The sequence below is a fragment of the Drosophila ficusphila genome, unplaced genomic scaffold (genome assembly GCF_018152265.1).
Source record: "Drosophila ficusphila isolate 14025-0441.05 unplaced genomic scaffold, ASM1815226v1 contig_791, whole genome shotgun sequence".
NCBI lineage: Eukaryota > Metazoa > Arthropoda > Insecta > Diptera > Drosophilidae > Drosophila > Drosophila ficusphila.
In genome coordinates, this window is record NW_025064737.1 from 20,241,068 (window position 1) to 20,257,535 (window position 16,468).

General features: G+C 45.3%; 7 protein-coding genes across 9 annotated transcripts in view; 4 read left to right on the plus strand and 3 right to left on the minus strand.

Moving 5' to 3' along the window:
- The window catches only part of LOC108095737 (furin-like protease 1, isoforms 1/1-X/2), a 125,616-nt gene extending 122,774 nt beyond the window's left edge, over window positions 1–2,842 (minus strand). Inside the window, exon 1 of one of the 2 annotated variants that reach the window (XM_017196914.2) lies at window positions 2,290–2,842. The gene's annotated coding sequence lies outside the window, so the exon portion shown is untranslated. The remainder of the gene's footprint in view (window positions 1–2,289) is intronic. The other variant, XM_017196917.2, reaches the window with a different exon arrangement.
- Window positions 2,843–3,669: 827 nt separating this feature from the next.
- On the plus strand, window positions 3,670–5,840 carry LOC108095958 (vacuolar protein sorting-associated protein 33B). The gene is made up of 4 exons (XM_017197299.1): window positions 3,670–3,733; window positions 3,788–3,888; window positions 3,943–4,261; window positions 4,325–5,840. Exons 1-4 carry the CDS (start codon window positions 3,677–3,679, stop codon window positions 5,768–5,770), a joined length of 1,923 nt encoding a protein of 640 aa, XP_017052788.1. The 5' UTR covers window positions 3,670–3,676; the 3' UTR covers window positions 5,771–5,840.
- LOC108095959 lies at window positions 5,792–7,009 on the minus strand. The gene has a single exon (XM_017197300.1). The coding sequence runs from the start codon at window positions 6,944–6,946 to the stop codon at window positions 5,858–5,860; it is 1,089 nt and encodes a 362-aa protein (XP_017052789.1). The 5' UTR covers window positions 6,947–7,009; the 3' UTR covers window positions 5,792–5,857.
- Window positions 7,010–7,092: 83 nt separating this feature from the next.
- Window positions 7,093–7,877, plus strand: LOC108095851 (mediator of RNA polymerase II transcription subunit 28). Its single transcript, XM_017197149.2, has one exon. It carries the CDS (start codon window positions 7,208–7,210, stop codon window positions 7,775–7,777), a length of 570 nt encoding a protein of 189 aa, XP_017052638.1. The 5' UTR covers window positions 7,093–7,207; the 3' UTR covers window positions 7,778–7,877.
- An 87-nt stretch (window positions 7,878–7,964) lies between these two features.
- On the minus strand, window positions 7,965–12,892 carry LOC108095850 (transcriptional regulator ATRX homolog). Of its 2 annotated transcripts, XM_017197148.2 has the most exons (4): window positions 12,764–12,892; window positions 10,529–12,466; window positions 9,532–10,413; window positions 7,965–9,461 (listed from the first exon to the last, which is right to left on the minus strand). In XM_017197148.2, exons 2-4 carry the CDS (start codon window positions 12,426–12,428, stop codon window positions 8,371–8,373), a joined length of 3,873 nt encoding a protein of 1,290 aa, XP_017052637.2. In that variant the 5' UTR covers window positions 12,429–12,466; window positions 12,764–12,892; the 3' UTR covers window positions 7,965–8,370. The 2 variants fall into 2 exon arrangements, with proteins under 2 accessions (XP_017052637.2, XP_043064965.1); XM_043209030.1 differs by lacking the exon at window positions 12,764–12,892 and having other exon boundaries at window positions 10,529–12,720.
- Window positions 12,893–13,140: 248 nt separating this feature from the next.
- LOC108095854 (transmembrane protein 141) lies at window positions 13,141–13,585 on the plus strand. The gene is made up of 2 exons (XM_017197152.2): window positions 13,141–13,333; window positions 13,389–13,585. The coding sequence occupies exons 1-2, from the start codon at window positions 13,219–13,221 to the stop codon at window positions 13,583–13,585; spliced, it is 312 nt and encodes a 103-aa protein (XP_017052641.1). The 5' UTR covers window positions 13,141–13,218.
- A 32-nt stretch (window positions 13,586–13,617) lies between these two features.
- LOC108095853 (putative GTP-binding protein 6) lies at window positions 13,618–15,879 on the plus strand. The gene is made up of 4 exons (XM_017197151.2): window positions 13,618–13,856; window positions 13,917–14,367; window positions 14,425–14,865; window positions 14,927–15,879. Exons 1-4 carry the CDS (start codon window positions 13,618–13,620, stop codon window positions 15,377–15,379), a joined length of 1,584 nt encoding a protein of 527 aa, XP_017052640.1. The 3' UTR covers window positions 15,380–15,879.
- The last annotated feature ends 589 nt before the right edge of the window (window positions 15,880–16,468 follow it).

Consider the following 16,468-nt stretch of genomic DNA (forward strand, 5'->3'; position numbering starts at 1 on the left):
TTCTTCAATTGTTACTTGTCATGTTTTCGAGTGAGTCACCCTAATGGGAAGAAACGCATGAGTGCGACATGCCGCGATTGTTTGCGGGTTTTTTGATGAGTCTGCCAAAATGAAATTCTCGGTTTTGTAAGTTTCATTTTACTGTACCCAAAATACTTTACCTAATGAAATAGAAATAACACGATATGTTCAAATCATATTTACATTACATTACATGATTTAGCAAAAAAAAAAAAAATAATAATAAATAAATCATACAAGGACGATTTTTTTTTAACAAAGGGAAGTAAATTGAAAATGCAGTATTTAACACATGTGGCTGTAAAGAAAAAATGTGCCAAAAGTTGTCTAAAAATAGAGCCGCGAGTATGGGAAAACATTCACCTCAAAACACATTACCCAAAGACTCCAAACACAGGATCACAAAAAAAGCTTCGAAGCTAATACAAAGCAATTTATATGTATACAAACAGACGAATGGAAATATTTGCCATATGCCAACAGAAGAACAATACTAATTGGGTTTGATATGTGGCGTAGAAATGAGCAGAGCAAAAACAGACATCAAGCCGACAAAAAATTCACACGCCTCCACACAAAGAACAAAAACGAGAATGCTTTTGGGGAGAGTTGGAAAATAACGTTGCAAAAATGCTTTTTGTTTTCTTTTCAAATCATTTCTGTTTACACAAATTCTTGTCTCTCTTCAAGTTTATTTTCCTTCTTTTCTCTTGATGTGTAATTTGTTTTTGGTTTTAATTAGTGCTAAACTTTTGCAGGAGAATTTATGGGGGTGTGATTAGAATCACCTTCGTGCAGGGTGTTGTATATTTACTTAAATGCAAATGAATTATTTCGTTTTGCTTTGCTGGTTATACATAATTGTTTTTATTGAAGCACATTTTGGATGAGAAATCATATTGCAAAACCCCGACGGCCTTCATAAACTTGGTGGTATTTCTCACTTCTCATGATTGCTCCTTTCCATATTTAAATGTTTAATAAAGCAGACAATAATGCAATTTATTTCTAGTTGAAGCAATGTATAGCCCTATCGAATAAAGATTAGCTAATCTGTAGATTTGTTGAATTTGGTAAAGCAAGGAATGTTTAAATGTTGGTAAAGTGTTTACATTTTTTTTACAGGAGGAAATCAGAAAAATAACACTACAAAAAATTGTCTTGGTTTCACTAAGTATAAACGGAAGCTATAGTAATTCCTATAAATTGCTCACGTTTTCTTCATGATTCACTCTTTATTCCTTCTTTACGCTAGGTATGTACATATTCCCGTTATAAATAAATGCTCTTCGAAAATTATTTAAAAAATTAAAAGGAAAATGGGATTTACTCGGTTTGATAAATTGTGCTTCTAAAAGCGATATACATACATATTTACATTTTATTAAGATCGGTAAAAATCATTAATGATTTTTTGTTTTATTTGTTGGAGAGTGCAATCTTATGATTTTGGAAATGTGTGCGAAATTTAATGCTAATATTAGCGTTACAGACGTTACTAGCAAAATATTAATGTGAAAAAAGCGAGTTTTGAAAAGATACTTATTTAAACAAAAACCTTTTAAGATCCTAAAGAAGGCCATTAGCAAAAGTTGAATAGCCTTTGCGAAAAAAACAACTTTTAAATGATATGCCGATTTCAAAGGCCGCTCGAACCCAATAAATTTTATGAATCCAACAAAAATTAACTTTTAATGGGAGAGAGGGAAAAACAACAAATAAACCATAACTGGGAGGGGCAACAACAATCAGGCATTAGGAAGATGAGCACGAAGTAGAAGACGCGATTAAAACGCACAGGAGCGCAAAGAATAGAAAATCTAAAAGTAAACTATGTGCACAGCAACCTGTGCAACGTGCCAGAGCAAGACGGCTGCTAAAACCGGTATCACAAACAAACGAACCGCAAAGAAAACGCGAAGAAGACACACGGACTATAAGAAAATATGTTAGGCATAAAAACAAAAACAGAAAAAACGAAAGCAACAACACTTAGAGCAGAGATAATGATTGACAAAGGCAAAAATGTAAAACTGCAACCAGAGAGAGCGAGAGAGAGCGGTAAAAAAGAGACGAATCTGAGAAGCAAAAGGAAAGCCAAGAACATGCAACAAGCTGCAATAACAAAAAAACAACAACAACAAATACCGCTCGGTTATTTTTGTCATTAGATCAACTATTCGAGTTATTTTCTGATTTATTTTCGCACGAATTTCACCCACATTTGCAAAGGCAATTTACTTACAAACAAAGAAAATTCAAACTCACCTGATAACTGGAATATAGGCACCTGCACCTTTAGATTAAATGGAAATCTCAATTAAAATTTTGTTGGCTGTTGCTGAATGTTGTTGTTGAATTTCACGCGAAAGCAGCCAAAACAACAACATGAAATCACAAACACTTGCACGCACGCACGTCACACACACTCGCACACACACTGCCGCACACACACTTGCACAGCTGAGACATAAACACGAAGAGCAAATCGCACAGAGAGGCGGAGAGAGCGATAACAATTTTGTTTTCTGGTTTTTTCACAACTTTATTCCACGGAACTCGAATGGCAAACCATATTTTGATTTATTTTAATTCGCTTAAATCACTGTGTGTGCTGTGCGTTCAATAAATTTTCATTTTCTGCCGTAGAACTGCGCCCGTTCTGCTGCTGTTCTGGCAATCTCTCTGCTGGCTAAAAACATATGATTTCGGTTGACAGAATCACGATAAAAACACATAAATGCGAACTGGCCGCGCGCTATACCCTCCCGACAATCTCTCGATTCGAAATTTTGAACGAAACTGTTTTACTTTGGCAGCGGCACGGTAGAGTCATGACAGAAAAGGTTGTCTCGTCGGCTTCTTCAGGGTGTTTTCTCGTAGGCGCGAAAGAAACAGCAATAGAGTTTGTGGCTTAACCCTTATACGATACATGGGGCTTCAAATGGCCTTAGTCAGTCACTGTACCAGTGGTTCTTATCTTTGAATCTCAGTCAAACTCGTCCGCCAGAGGCGCTTTTTAACCTGGCTTACAGCAACTTTAAATTGGATAACGTTTTTGTAAAAGGGTCAACAAAGGACAATGTTTTTCCAAACGGGTGACGAGGACAACGTTTTCCTAAATTTGTAAATTCTCAGAGAAAACCTGAGAGAGCCACCCGATCGTTAAGAGACTCCAGTGAGCGACCTAATCGTTAACGGACTAAGCCCGAACGCCTAGAGGTGATGAACCAGTTCGTTAGCTCGTGAGCGACACAGCAGCGCACAGTGGGCACCATTTAGATTCAGTGTTTTTAATATTAAAATACCAACACTCCGCTCATTCAAAAGTGTTAGCTATATAAATAGTATTCACTAAAACATATGTGGCACATAAGGCACGCTATTATTGATGTATAATTTTTCTCTCTCATCCCACTGGGTGGCGATAAAATTTTCCGAGCTGCCCTAGAGAAGAAGCACATTTACTTTGTTATCTTAAGATAGAATTTTTAAATGGATTTACAAAATAGTATATTATCTTGTTATTTTATTGTGTATGTTATTAAATTTGATATGAAAAGATTTACCTACAACCACCGTAGCGGTTCTTCTCTTTACCACCACATATTTACCCACCTTGCAAAATCAGCTGTTTTGGTTGTTTATCACAGAAATGGATTTGACGCTGGACAAAAAACTGCAGGGATTTCAGTTGGTGGCCCAGGAAAAGGTAAAAATATGCCAGGAATAGTACAAATAATAACAATATGTAAATCCACTGCAGCTTTGCTCCATACTATGTTCCATACCAGGAAAAAAGGAGTTAATTTTGGAGCCGGATTTGATCAAGCCGCTGGAACATGTTTGCACTGCCTCTTGGTTAAAGTAAGGGCTTAAAGATTTTAATGATACATACGATTAATTCTGTATCCCTCTCAGGCTAAAGGGCATTCAAAGGATCTACAAACATGACGCGGCGCAATCTTTACCCCGGTCTACGGACCAGGTGCACATTTATATGATTCGAAGTGTCCTTGGGACATTTCAGAAATTACTTAAACAACTGCAACCCGTGGCCTTGGAGGAGATGCCGGACGTATCCCTGAAAATGTATCACATAGTTTGTGTGCCCAGTTGCTATTCCTACTTCCAAACTCTTTTGGAACAAGCCGGACTTTGGGGACTCGTGCAACTGCATCACTTCAACTGGGATTTCATTTACTTTGACCAAGGAGTGCTAAGTTTGGAGCTACCTAATGTGGGTATATTGCAGTATATTATTTAAAAGCAGTGGTTGATAGATGATCTTTCTTATGCACAGCTCTACGATTGCCTTTACCTTCACGGAAACACATCTCCTTTGCCTTCTGTGGCACAAAGCCTACGGTTGCTTCAGATGATTTGCGGACAACCTTCTTTGATTATGAGCTTTGGCAACCACTCTTCCCAATTGCTGCAAATGTTGAAGGCTCTGGGCCAGCTCCCGAAATCCACAAACCCTCCGGACTTCGGCGGTTGGCTGATTATCGACCGGGACAAGGATTACCCCGCCAGTTTGCTAACGCCGGCAATTTATGCTGGTCTTCTTTTGGAGGTTTTCGAGCAGCGCTCCGGCGAGATCTTGGTAGACAACTCAAAGAACAAGATCAGCAGCCAGCGTGTGGAGTTATTGCAGGGAAAAAAATCCAAGGGAGGTCTAAGTTCAACCAGCAAACCCTGCTCCATTCGCCTGAACTCCACCTCCGATGAGATTTATGGGGATAACCGCTACAAACGCTTTGCCCAGGTCAGCAGTTTGATTCACGCACAAGTTAAAGCTCTGGGCTTGGAACTCCAAAAGCTAAATGACATGAAGCTGGAGGAGATGCACGACTATGTGGCCAGGAAGCTGCCGAAACTAACGGAGCTAAAGGCCAAGGTCCTACGGCATCTGAACGCCAGCGAAATTGTGATCCAGATGATGGGTAACTTTAGGAGGCTGCAAACCCTGGAGGAGGACATACTGAACAATGACTCAAGAAAACGATTGCTGGGCGAGATTGATGAGCTCATGACCACCGATGGTCAGAGATATAATACCCTGCGATTGATGTGCCTTTTGCATCATTGTGCGGGCGTGGCGCCTGAGGAGCTGCAGATCTTCGCGAGAAACTACTGCAATCTTTTTGGCCATCAGGAGTTGGGTGTGTTCCAACAATTGTCGCAGGCAGGACTTTTGCCACCACTTGTGGTGGAGAAGAAGGCGCCAACTAAGCTGCTCTCGAATTTACCCCTCCCAAAGTTCCAACAAACTGAGTTCCAGGCCAATGCCAACCGGCTGAAACTACTTACGTCCTGCGGAGATGGACAGGATGGTGGTTCCTCCTCGAAAAACCAATCGGGAGCCTTGCAATCCTGTCCTAGTTTCGTCTTTAATGGCACCTACATACCTTTGGTTGCTCAGCTCTGCTCGATTTTGTTGAAAACGAACAGTGCTGAGGAGTTATCTTCGAAGTTAGCCATGGTTGAAGGAATTCATCTGCATCTGGACAGCGGAAAAATGACACCAAAGGCGTATGCGAGCCACCTGAAGGTGAACGGAAGCGGCGATCAAGATGTTTTCCCGTTGCGCTTGAAGAATCTCTTTGTTTTTGTTGTGGGCGGCGCCAGTTATGCGGAGATCGCCGCTTGCGATTTTGTGGCCAAGCTCACGGGCGCCCAAATAACCGTGGCATCAGATTCTCTAATGTCTGGCACCGATTTAATCGCCACCGCCTTCAACCACTGACAATGAATAAGAATCTGTATATCGAATGATTTATATATTTTTATATAATAACATCTTGTGATCTTGACAATCTAGAATTTTATTAGCTTAAAATTGGCTTTTTCCGGTCATTCCGGGAACGCGGTAGAGAAGCTCCCCGTCATCGTCGTAATAGGCGTCCTCCACACGATATGTGGCTCCCTCGCGATGCAATTTTCGAGGAATAACAATGCGGGTTTTCACCTGGGTTATCTCGTACTTCCGCTGGTCCGCTGCACTGATTACAATTTCGCTGCTCTCAAACTTGCGCACGAAACTGGGAAGAAATCCCGTTCCGCTGGGATTCTCAATAGGACGTTGCAGTTCCTCAGGAACTTTATCTACAGACTCTACCAGCTTTAGGTCCTTGAGCTCCTGAAGGCGCATATTCTTTTTATTTCGGATTTTATCCAACAGATATGTTTCATCTTCGGCAGCGGAGGGTGGTGGTTCATAACCAGAAGGTATTTGTGGTGGAGGGACCTCCTCCTGGACTGTTTTACTGCTTCCCAGCAGCTTTCTAAACTCATTTCCTTGAGGAGCGGGTAGTTTCGGTCTTGTGGGCCAATCTTCAATTTTTAATTCCCTCAGATCCTGTCGCTTTCGATCGGCAAATTTCTGGAGGTGCTGCAGCAAGGCGGTTGGTAGATTGAAGTCATCTTTTCCTGTCTTGAGTAGCTGCCAATTGTTGACGACGGTTTTATCGTGGGAACGGATCCTTTGCACGCTTCTTGGACGCCATTTGGCGCGAAGAATTTTCTGCACAATTTCTGGAGTGGCGGGAAAACTCTCCGCTAGTCGTTCCACGCTCCACTCCTCGGGATCTCGCTCGTGGAGCAAGCGTATCTGCTCCTTTTCCGCATGGAGCAGAAGATTCGGTAATTTGGCATCCCGAAAATACTTGTGCTTGATCATAAACTGACGGATGCGATCGCGCTGCTGCTGTTGCTCCCTCTCATACTGCCGATGGGTTTTCTGGACGTCCATGAAGTCAGACTCCAGATCGGCGTAATCCTCGCTAGCTTCGGTGGTCCTCGCCGGGTGCTCCTGTAGTTGCTGCATCTGGTAGCCCAGACCAGGATTAGCCCGACGTGGAACTCTGGCCAGCAGGCAGGAGCGAGCCGTGTGCAGGCTTCGTTGGATTATTCGGGCAGTCATTTCTTTGGACAAGAAGTCATTTGATTTAAAATCCTTTGTTTACATAAACAGCCGCATGCAAGCAAGCAAAGGTACAACAGCGATATCTCATGTTATCGATATATATTGAAAATACCACAATTTACATTGTCATCTCTATAAAAACACCGATTGCGAGGCTTGGCAACCCTTCTTGGCGTATTCTTTTGCTTTGCTTTTTTCCGCTGGCCGGCTAAATTGTTTATAGATAATTGTTTATTCGGCTCCAAATCGCACGAAGTCATGACCAGCAACGAGCCCGGTGGCGGAAACCTGATGGACGAGTTCGAGGAGGCCTTTCAGTCCTGCCTGCTGTCCCTGACCAAACAGGAGCCGAATTCCGGAACGAACAAGGAGGAGATTGAGCTGGAGGTCCAGAAGACAACCAATCGCTTCATCGACGTGGCCCGTCAAATGGAGGCATTCTTCCTGCAGAAGCGTTTCCTCGTCTCCACCCTAAAGCCCTACATGCTGATCAAGGACGAGAACCAGGACCTGAGCATCGAGATTCAGCGCAAGGAAGCGCTGCTGCAGAAGCACTACAACCGCCTGGAAGAGTGGAAGGCCTGCCTCTCGGACATCCAGCAGGGTGTCCACAGTCGCCCGACGCCGCCCATCGGAGCCGGAATGCTGCAAGGTCCTGGAGGCGGAATGTCACCCATGGGTGGAGTACCCCCGCGTCCGGGAATGATGCCAGGGATTCCACCAGGAGCTATGCAGCCCGGTGGACCCATGCAACCCAGTCCACAGCACATGCTGCAGGCTCAGCAGATGCAGCAACTGCGAATGATGGGAAAGCTGCCGCCAAAATAAGCGGGAAAAGATTCGTTTTAGTTTGTAATTTTGTATAGATTTGATTTAGTCTACGTGTATCTCTCGTGTAGTTAAATAAACTGATTATGTATCCTTGAAATTTTTACTTCATTTCCTATCTTTATTGTTTTTTCTTGTGTTTTTCGTCTAAATCATTATCCGCCCATTTCTGTGAAACATCGAAAAGTTGAGGAGAAAATTGTTACGCATTTATTCATAATATCTGTGCCATTTATTTTTGTTATCTTGCCGCGTGTTAATTAATTTCCTGCGTCTCCTAGCCGGATTAGCATTATGTATGTATATAGCCATGGTCTATATTGTGTAAATATGTGTTTAAATCATACGCTTTATGTAATTGGTTTTTGCTTGCATCTAATTTAAGTCTACACATTAATTAGGACAGTTTTGAACTTAACTGAGTTGATAGAAAGTATAATCTTATGCGCTCGGTTATGGGTAGTTGGTAATGGTAATTAGAATAGGATAAACCATCTTTGTAACTTTAGTCCAAAGGAAATATCGACAAGGTCGACGAATTACCTACGTTTAAATTAAAGAGTGTCACCATGCATTGGTTCGATTCGGGTATCTTAGTCGATCTCGTATACCTTGTCCGGTTCGAAACCCGGAGCAGGTGCAGAATTCGGCCCGTGGGCCGTCGATCCAGCCGCCCCCATCGGACCGCCGCTGCCCTGATTGTAGCCAGCCGCGTTGGGATTCTGGTTGGCATAGAGCAGCGGATTCATATACATCCCGCTGGGATGGACAATGTTCGCGTGCAGGCTTAGTAGTTCCTTGTACATGGTCGGATCGCTGTTGTTCATCTCGTTGTACAGCTGCTGCAGATAGGTGGGCACCAGCTGAATGACCTGGTTCTGATTGAGCTCCTGATGGTCCTTGCAGATCTTCATGTTCAGCAGCTGCAGCAGAATGTCCGACCGGAAGCCGAAGATCTTGTTGGAGGTCACGCTGCCTGAGGCGTTGCCGAACTGTCCCATCACCTGGTTGCCAAAGGCGTTCCTGTCGTAGCTCATGTACTGTGAGGCCTGTACCGTTCGCGTCTTCTCCGCCTCGTATTCAGCCCAAGCCGACTTCCGCTCCTCCTCGGACAGATTCTCGTGCTCCTCCTGCTCCAGCAGCGAATCGTGCTCGTGGTACTTGAAGATCAGCTTGTCGTGCTCAGTGAGAATCTCGGCGAAAAGTCGATCCTTTGGCAGGATGGGCATCTCCCGCTCGCTGCTGGGTGTCAGCTCGTAGGAGTACAACTCCATAAGGTCCGTCTGGTTGTAGTGGCGCGAGATCTGCTGCTCATCGATCACACGCTTTGCAGTGGCCTGCTTGGCCACCTGGCGCTCGTAAACCTTCTGCTCCATGGTGCCCATGGCAATCAGGCGGTAGATGTAGCACGGCTTAATCTGCCCAAAGCGGTACACACGGAATATACTTTGCGTATCGTGCGAGGGATTCCAGGAGACATCGAAGATGACCACGCGGTTGGCCGCCACCAGATTGATGCCCAGGCCACCGGCCCGTGTGGAGATAAGAAACAGGCGGGCGCGCAGATTGGTCACGTTGTTGAACTGCTTGCACATCGCCTCGCGCTGCTCCACGCTGCAGCTGCCATCCAATCGGAAATAGTCCTTGCCGTTCGTCCAGCAGCCCTTGAAGTCGCCAACATCGCCTGGGTAGCAAATAATTATTTAAATGTTAAATGCTTTGATGATTAAGATTAAATGTGCCAGCCAACCCACCTTCGAACTCGTAGTTTTTAGTGTTGCTGTCCACCAATGACAGGAAGTGCTCGATGACATCCAGGGACTGCAAGGATTGCGAGAAGACGAGCAGCTTGTCACCAATGGCCTCGCACTGCTGCAGCAGCCGCAAAAGAATAAGCAACTTGGGGGAATGGTGCACGTTGTTCAGCTCTCGCTCCTCGACGAAGGGCTTCCACCACTCCGAAGGATCGTCCTTCTGGACACTGGGTCCACCACTTAGACCGCCCAGCAGCTCCAGATCTGAATCGCTGTCGTTGCCGGCAGCGGTGCCATTACGGGTCTTGCGCTTTTTCACCTTTCCCGATGCGGCTGCCAGTCCCGACATACTGGCGTCCGACTTGAAGGAGTCGCAGCTGTCCGAGGAGTTGGAGGCAGCCTCCTCCTCGTCGGTCTCGTCGCAGATGAAGCCCTCCATATCGGAGTCATCGTTGCTGAGCAGTCGTTTGGCAATCACGTTGTCACTATTCACCCGCAGGTTCATCGGATGCGTCCAGATGCGCCGCAAGTCCTGAAAGTCCTGGAACAGTCGGGCCCCCTTGCCGCACACATCCGAGCCGGACTGCTCCCGGTGGGTGGTCATGTAGTAGCCATAGAGCTTCTGCTGCAGCTCCGACAGCGTCGTGTAGACCACGTACTCATGTTTCGGCGGCAGGTAGGGCGCCAGAACCGAGTAGTCCCGCCGCTGGATGCAGCCCTCGAGCAATTTGTGCAGAATGTGCGAGCGGTGCTTCATCAGACGCAGATCCCGATCCGTGGAGTCCGTGTACTGACCGTTGGTGATCGGGTTGACGAAGCGGTTCATATACTCCTTGTACGTTCCCAACAGATTCGGCTTGACAAACTGAATCATGCAGTAATCTAAGTATGGTAAAAGATACACATTAATTTTGTTCTAAAACTTAACATAAATTATCATTTGGCCAGTGTAATGTAACTTAAACCCATGGATCCATAGAAGAGACCCACAACTTACATTCTCTGAGATTATTTTGAAGGGGGGTGCCGGTGAGGACAATCCGGCGCTTGGTGCGCATCCTGGTGACCGCCTTGCTGATGGAGGTCTTCTCGTTCTTGAGCAGGTGTCCCTCGTCGCAGACGACCAAATCCGGACCGGGATCGACCAGGGCCTGCATGAGCTGCTCGCGCTGTTTCTTGCGCAGCCCTTTGGCCTTCTCGTTGGCCAGAATGCGGTACATGTCGTAGCCGAGGATGCAGACGCCGCCTTCGTTAAACCATTCGTTGAGCTTAAAGATGCGCGTCGGCTTGTCCTTGTAGCGTGAGATATCGTACACCTCGATGTCGTTGCGGTTGGCAAACTTCATCCAGCTGGTGAACTCCCGCGCCCAGTTGTTCACTGTGCTCAGGGGCGAAATGACCAGGACGCGGTCCACTCCAGTGCGCCTTGTGTTGATCAGCAGCGTGTGCGACAGAGTGACTACCTGTAGGGTTTTGCCCAGGCCCATACAGTGGGCCAGGATGCAGCCCGAGCCGGGCTTCTCCTGGCTCTCCTTGAGCGTCTCAAAGCAGGCGTCCCACATGAACTTCACGCCCGCCACCTGATGCGGCTTAAGCTTCTTTAGCAGTCCCTTGTCCACCTGCAGCAGGGCCTTTTTGGAATCCTCGTCGAAGTCTAGCACCAGCTCGTTAATCTCCACGCTCTCGGACTTCACAAAGATGCGGTTGTAGAGCTTTTGGCGATCCTCGATCCGCTTTCTTCGGTCGTCCTCCTCTTTGGCCGCCTCCTTGGTCGTCAGATCCAAGTCCTTGGTTTTAATGATCTTGCGTATGTGCTTGCGCTTGTTCTTCTGCTTATCGTCGTCGCCATCGCTCTCGCCGCTGGAGTTCTTTTTGATCCGCTTGCGCTTTTTCTTTCCCTTCTCCTCCGGCTCAAAGTCGGAGGAACCTTTGTCGGAGTCGCTCTTCTTTCGGCGTCGCTTGCGCTGCGGCATCACCTCGCTATCACTGCTGTTGGCCGCCTCCTCCTCTGCCTCATCCTCGGAGGACTTTCTTTCCTCTTCCTCAGCGGCTTGAGCTTCATAGTCCGAGTCCGCCTCGCTTTCGCTTTTGGATTGCCGCTGTCTGCCCTTCTTCGAGGTTGTAGCCGCCTCCTCCGAGTCCGTGCTCATTTTCTTCGGCTTCTGGGCGGGCTTTGGCTTGACTGTCAGACTGACACGCTTCAAGCGCACCACACAGCGTTTGGGTTTCGGCGGTGTTGCTGCTCGTGATGAGCTGGCTTTAGAGGATTTATCGCTGCTCAGAGATTCCCGTCGCCTGCCGTTCCCGTTTCTGGTGGCCTCTTTAAGTGACCGGCTGGATGTGCTGGCTTTTTGTAGATTATTTAGGTGGTTATTAATGGCTTTCTTGGTTGCCTCCGCCTTTTTGTGCAAAGGATTAGGCAAACAAAGAGGCGCCTCGTCCTCTTCCTCCTCGCTGTCGCTAAGTTCTATGATCGAAGCGTTCTTGTTGCGGCTTTTGCGAGCGGGCAACACAGATCTTTTGGTTTTTGGAGGCTCCTCGCTATCGCTGGAATCTATAGTGGTAACGGTACTTTGAAGACTCCTGCGAGATGGCTTCTCCTTGGTTTTAGGACTGGCCAGCAGCTTTTCCAGCGGCACAATGCGAATTTTGCAGACAGGTTCCTCCTCCTCGTTTGGCGGACTGCTGCCTACTGCCGTATCGGAATCGCTGGGGCTGTTGGTCCTGTTTTTCTTGGACGATGCCTTGACATCTTCGTGAGGTTTCGACTGCTTGTTTGTTGGCTCACTGGATTCAGTATCGGCTTCCGATTTTAATTCGGATGACAAGTTGGAGTCGTCTGTGGTCAAAGGTGTTGCGGCATCTGTGTGTCGGGCGTTGGGGTTTTTCTTTCCCATAGGTAACCGGCTGTTTGTCCGCCCAGCACTTCAAAGATCTGCAAGAAATGCGATTTGATGGCGTTACTGGTTTATTCACCCTGCAAAAAGTTAGCTTTTTTTTCTTTCTAGTTTTTATTGTCAGCATTTGCCGCGCGTTCTTCGCTTTGCCTCTTCTTCTTCTTTCACTCTATCGTTCCTCCTCTTTCCACTCTCTTCGCCTTTTTTTGCAATTTGCGTCTGCTTCTTTTTTTATGTGTGGCGTCGGCACTACTTGAACATCTATTATTTATCGAAAAATCCCTTCACTTCGGGCTCAAATTGACTATTAAATCTTAACCCTGAAGTATTTTCACCTGCTACTGGCTGTGTGGGCGCTTCATTGCGTCCTGCCACTCGTTTTAAACTCCTTTTCGCAATCTTTTAATTGTTATTTTTCTGCGTAAAGCCGCCGCAATTGGGTATACTAAACTATTGCAGGGTTGTCGCCTAACCGGGGAAACTGTGCAGTAATCGGGGGCGAGTTATCGATAGCACTGATTACCCATACTCAAATTAGAAATATCAAAAAAAATTATTTTGGGATTGGGCGAAGCGCAGGAAATCCAAAACAATTTCCTTATAATCTTATGTTTGTGATCATAAATAAAGCTATTTGTATTACGGGGTTTAAATTGTTTTTTTACATAAATGCTTGGCATGCCGATGTTATTGTTTAGAGTTTGCTCTTCTCTAGCCAACAGCTGTTCAATCGCGTGCCGGCAAAAAACGAATGAGAATAACAATCTAACTACTTTACTAAGCGTTTATTATGAACGATATCAAGCGTTTGAAGGACCAACAGCGCGAGAAGCATCCAGGATTCGATGGTTACATCGACTGCATGACCCGCTCCCTTTTCACAGGTCTCGCAACATTTTGTTTGAGTATGTTCTTTCCTTTTGTTTTGCGGCAATTGCATAATAATTACACATATTACAGGTTTTTCCGGCACGTATTTCGCCCAGAAGATCATACAATCCCGCATTCGTTATCCTGCAAAGTTTAATATATTGATTGCCTCTCTGGTGGCCACTGGAGTTTCTTATCAAACGACTTCCTCGAGGACAAAATCCTGTCAAGCGGCGTGGATGGCTTTTGAGGAGAAGCATTCCGTGCTGCACGAGGAATCTTATTAGCTGTATTCATTAACCATTTCCTAGGCTAAGTTATGTCCGGTATACGGATACTGGGCCGTTTGGCCAGGAGTCTTACTCTCCATTCGGTTGTAAGGATTCCCGTACGCTGCAAGTACAACCAACACCAAGGAGTTAAGGGCATCCGCAACAGAAAGAGCTTCTTTGAGGCCCAGATGCAGGCTGGTCAAAGAAGCGAAGGAGACGACGACTTGAATCAGGAAGAGAGGTCATCCAATGGGGATTTGGCAGACATGCGATTTCTGGATGACCGGTAGGTAAAACAAGAAAAAGATTTAAATATCAATATTTTATATCTTACCGTTTATTTCAGTGCCTATGATGAGGTGGCAGGTGGAGCCATGCGAATTACCCGCGACATAGCCAGCTCCCAGCAAGTGCTCATTCTCCAACCTTATGTAAAGTGGGCTGCTAAGCGCCAAAACACGTCCATCGATGTTAGGCCAGAGGATCAGCTCTCGGAGGCCTCAGCTCTGATTCACTCCTTGCCCAACTGGCAGGTGGCCAAGGCACTCAAAGTTCCCTTGGAAAGTCTCGAGAAAAAGACCCTCTTTGGCAGCGGAAAGCTGTTGGAACTCAAGGAGCTGGTCACCGAATTGCGTCAAGAACGGCAGCTCACCTGCCTGTTTGTGAGCAAGGGCACGCTTTCCTTCGCCCAAAAACGCTTTCTAGAGGCTGAGTTTCGATTGCCGGTAATGGATCGCTACTCAGTGGTTATACAGATTCTAAGGCTACATGCCACTAGTGCCGAAGCAAAGCTACAGGTCCGTATTTAAGGGAATACAAAATATAAATTCTATCACTAATTAAATACTGGTTAGGTGGCCATGGCTGAGCTGCCTTACATTTGGGCCCAGGCCAAGGATGCCAGTGTCACACAGACGCGGCGCCAGGGATATGCATTGACAGATCTGCAGAAAGAGATCTTGCGCACCAGGGAGCGCAAATTGCGAGCGGAACTAGATAGAGTGCGCCGGCAGAGGCAGCTGCTCCGACAGAAACGGAAGCAACAAAACTATCCCATTGTGGCTGTGGTGGGCTACACCAATGCTGGCAAGACCTCCTTAATCAAGGCTTTAACTGTGGAGGATGCCCTGCAGCCCAGGAATCAGTTGTTTGCTACCCTCGATGTTACGGCCCATGCGGGTTGTTTGCCCTGCAATCTTCAAGTGATTTACATGGACACCGTGGGCTTCATGTCTGATTTGCCAACAGGACTATTCGAGTGTTTCGTGGCTACTTTGGAGGATGCCATGTTGGCGGTGAGAAAAAATAGATTTTGGACTAGTTTTTCTTAAGACTAACCATGTTTTTCGTTCCCAGGATGTAATAGTGCACGTCCAGGATCTCTCTCATCCATGCCATGCCGCACAACGCAGCCATGTGGAAGCCACGCTTCGATCTTTAGCCTTCAATGTGGCGGGTGGAGATTCCACAGCAAGTCAATTGCCACCCATCATTAATGTATACAACAAATGTGATCTGGTACCATCCGAGGCGCAATCATCTGCTGATCCCGTGCATCGTATATCAGCCCGAGCCCAAACAGGATTAGAACCACTTCTAGACGACATTGAGCAGCAGATACTGACCGCCACCGGGCGAAGAAAACTTCAGATGCGAGTGCCCAGCGGCGGACCTGAAATGGCATGGCTTTATAAAAACGCAGCCGTAGTGGAAACCACAGCGGATGAGAATAATCCGGAGCGTCTAATGATGCACGTGGTCATTAGCCAACGTACCTTGGACCAGTTCAAGCGACAGTTCTGCCGATGACCACATATCTTGAATTTAAAGTCACATTTATCAAGTTTCTGGGGCGCAACTGGCACCGACTAAATTGTTTATTATTGCTCTGCTTTTTTGTTGGTTTAGTTACTAGCGGGTGTAGTTAGGATTGGTGTTGTTTTTCGATTTAAATTCTATATAAATATAAAGTTATCTACCACAAAAATAAAACGAAACGATGTCTAAAAATATTATTAAACAGAATATTTGTATTGCACTTTTCAGACACTTTGTGCTGTGGATTCCTGTAGGAATAATCGGACCTGAACCCAACTTGGAATCAGGTTTCGAATCAACCGTGTTTTATGTTTCTAAGAGGCAAGTCCAGCAGGTTGCCTTTATGTTTTTTGTGTGGTTTTGACTTGTGTATTGGCACAGTAGAATAACTACAAACAATCCAGAGCGATTTTAACTTAAAATAAAAAAATTAAACAAACTTAACACCAGCCTAGATTAACAAAAACGTTTCAAAAACATCCTACAAATTTTAAAAATGCATCCATCACAAAATGAACAAACCGATGTAAGTAGTGTGAATTGGGTGGATTAATATGATCTTAAAAAATACTCTGGGAACTAAAAATTCTCCCAAACTTAAATTAATAAAAATTGTAGCTTGCTTAATTCAATATTTTAATTGTAGCAAGTGAATTTGCGCTATGAAAAATTTGGTAAGGGTGCGTTTATCTGTCCCATTTTGAATTTCTCGACTAAAAATATATGAAATATATATTTCGATGGGATCTACCAGTAACCGGTATATCTATACAAAAATGTATTAATCAAAATTCGATTTCCAGTAAGTGTGATTTGGCGGCTTAGTGAATTTCTTTTGTTTATATGGCAAACTGGACAAAAATATCAGTTTTAGCTTAAAAATACTCTTAGCACTCAGACTCTAGGATGGATCGATTTTCATTGTGAAGGAATTGTAGGGCAATCTTATCTCAAAAACATTTCTTTGAAGATTTTACTTTAAAGATAGCTGGACAAGTGATGCTTTTCTTAGTGAAGAAGTTTATAGTTACATAGATTACTTTCTCTGTTTTATATTTTAATATCTTTCTTGCTTAGTTT

Bases quoted from the DNA above. Each gene is read 5' to 3' on its own strand.
- LOC108095850 (XM_017197148.2), bottom strand. From the start codon at position 12,428: ATGGGAAAGAAAAACCCCAACGCCCGACACACAGATGCCGCAACACCT. The intron at 10,414-10,528 runs GTAAGTTGTGGG...TACCATACTTAG, and splicing joins TCAAAATAATCTCAGAGAAT to ATTACTGCATGATTCAGTTT. The intron at 9,462-9,531 runs GTGGGTTGGCTG...TTTGCTACCCAG, and splicing joins TAAAAACTACGAGTTCGAAG to GCGATGTTGGCGACTTCAAG.
- LOC108095853 (XM_017197151.2), top strand. From the start codon at position 13,618: ATGTCCGGTATACGGATACTGGGCCGTTTGGCCAGGAGTCTTACTCTC. The intron at 14,368-14,424 runs GTCCGTATTTAA...AATACTGGTTAG, and splicing joins GTGCCGAAGCAAAGCTACAG to GTGGCCATGGCTGAGCTGCC. The intron at 14,866-14,926 runs GTGAGAAAAAAT...TTTCGTTCCCAG, and splicing joins TGGAGGATGCCATGTTGGCG to GATGTAATAGTGCACGTCCA.
- LOC108095854 (XM_017197152.2), top strand. From the start codon at position 13,219: ATGAACGATATCAAGCGTTTGAAGGACCAACAGCGCGAGAAGCATCCA. The intron at 13,334-13,388 runs GTATGTTCTTTC...CACATATTACAG, and splicing joins TCTCGCAACATTTTGTTTGA to GTTTTTCCGGCACGTATTTC.
- LOC108095958 (XM_017197299.1), top strand. From the start codon at position 3,677: ATGGATTTGACGCTGGACAAAAAACTGCAGGGATTTCAGTTGGTGGCC. The intron at 3,734-3,787 runs GTAAAAATATGC...AATCCACTGCAG, and splicing joins AGTTGGTGGCCCAGGAAAAG to CTTTGCTCCATACTATGTTC. The intron at 3,889-3,942 runs GTAAGGGCTTAA...TATCCCTCTCAG, and splicing joins TGCACTGCCTCTTGGTTAAA to GCTAAAGGGCATTCAAAGGA.
- LOC108095959 (XM_017197300.1), bottom strand. From the start codon at position 6,946: ATGACTGCCCGAATAATCCAACGAAGCCTGCACACGGCTCGCTCCTGC.
- LOC108095851 (XM_017197149.2), top strand. From the start codon at position 7,208: ATGACCAGCAACGAGCCCGGTGGCGGAAACCTGATGGACGAGTTCGAG.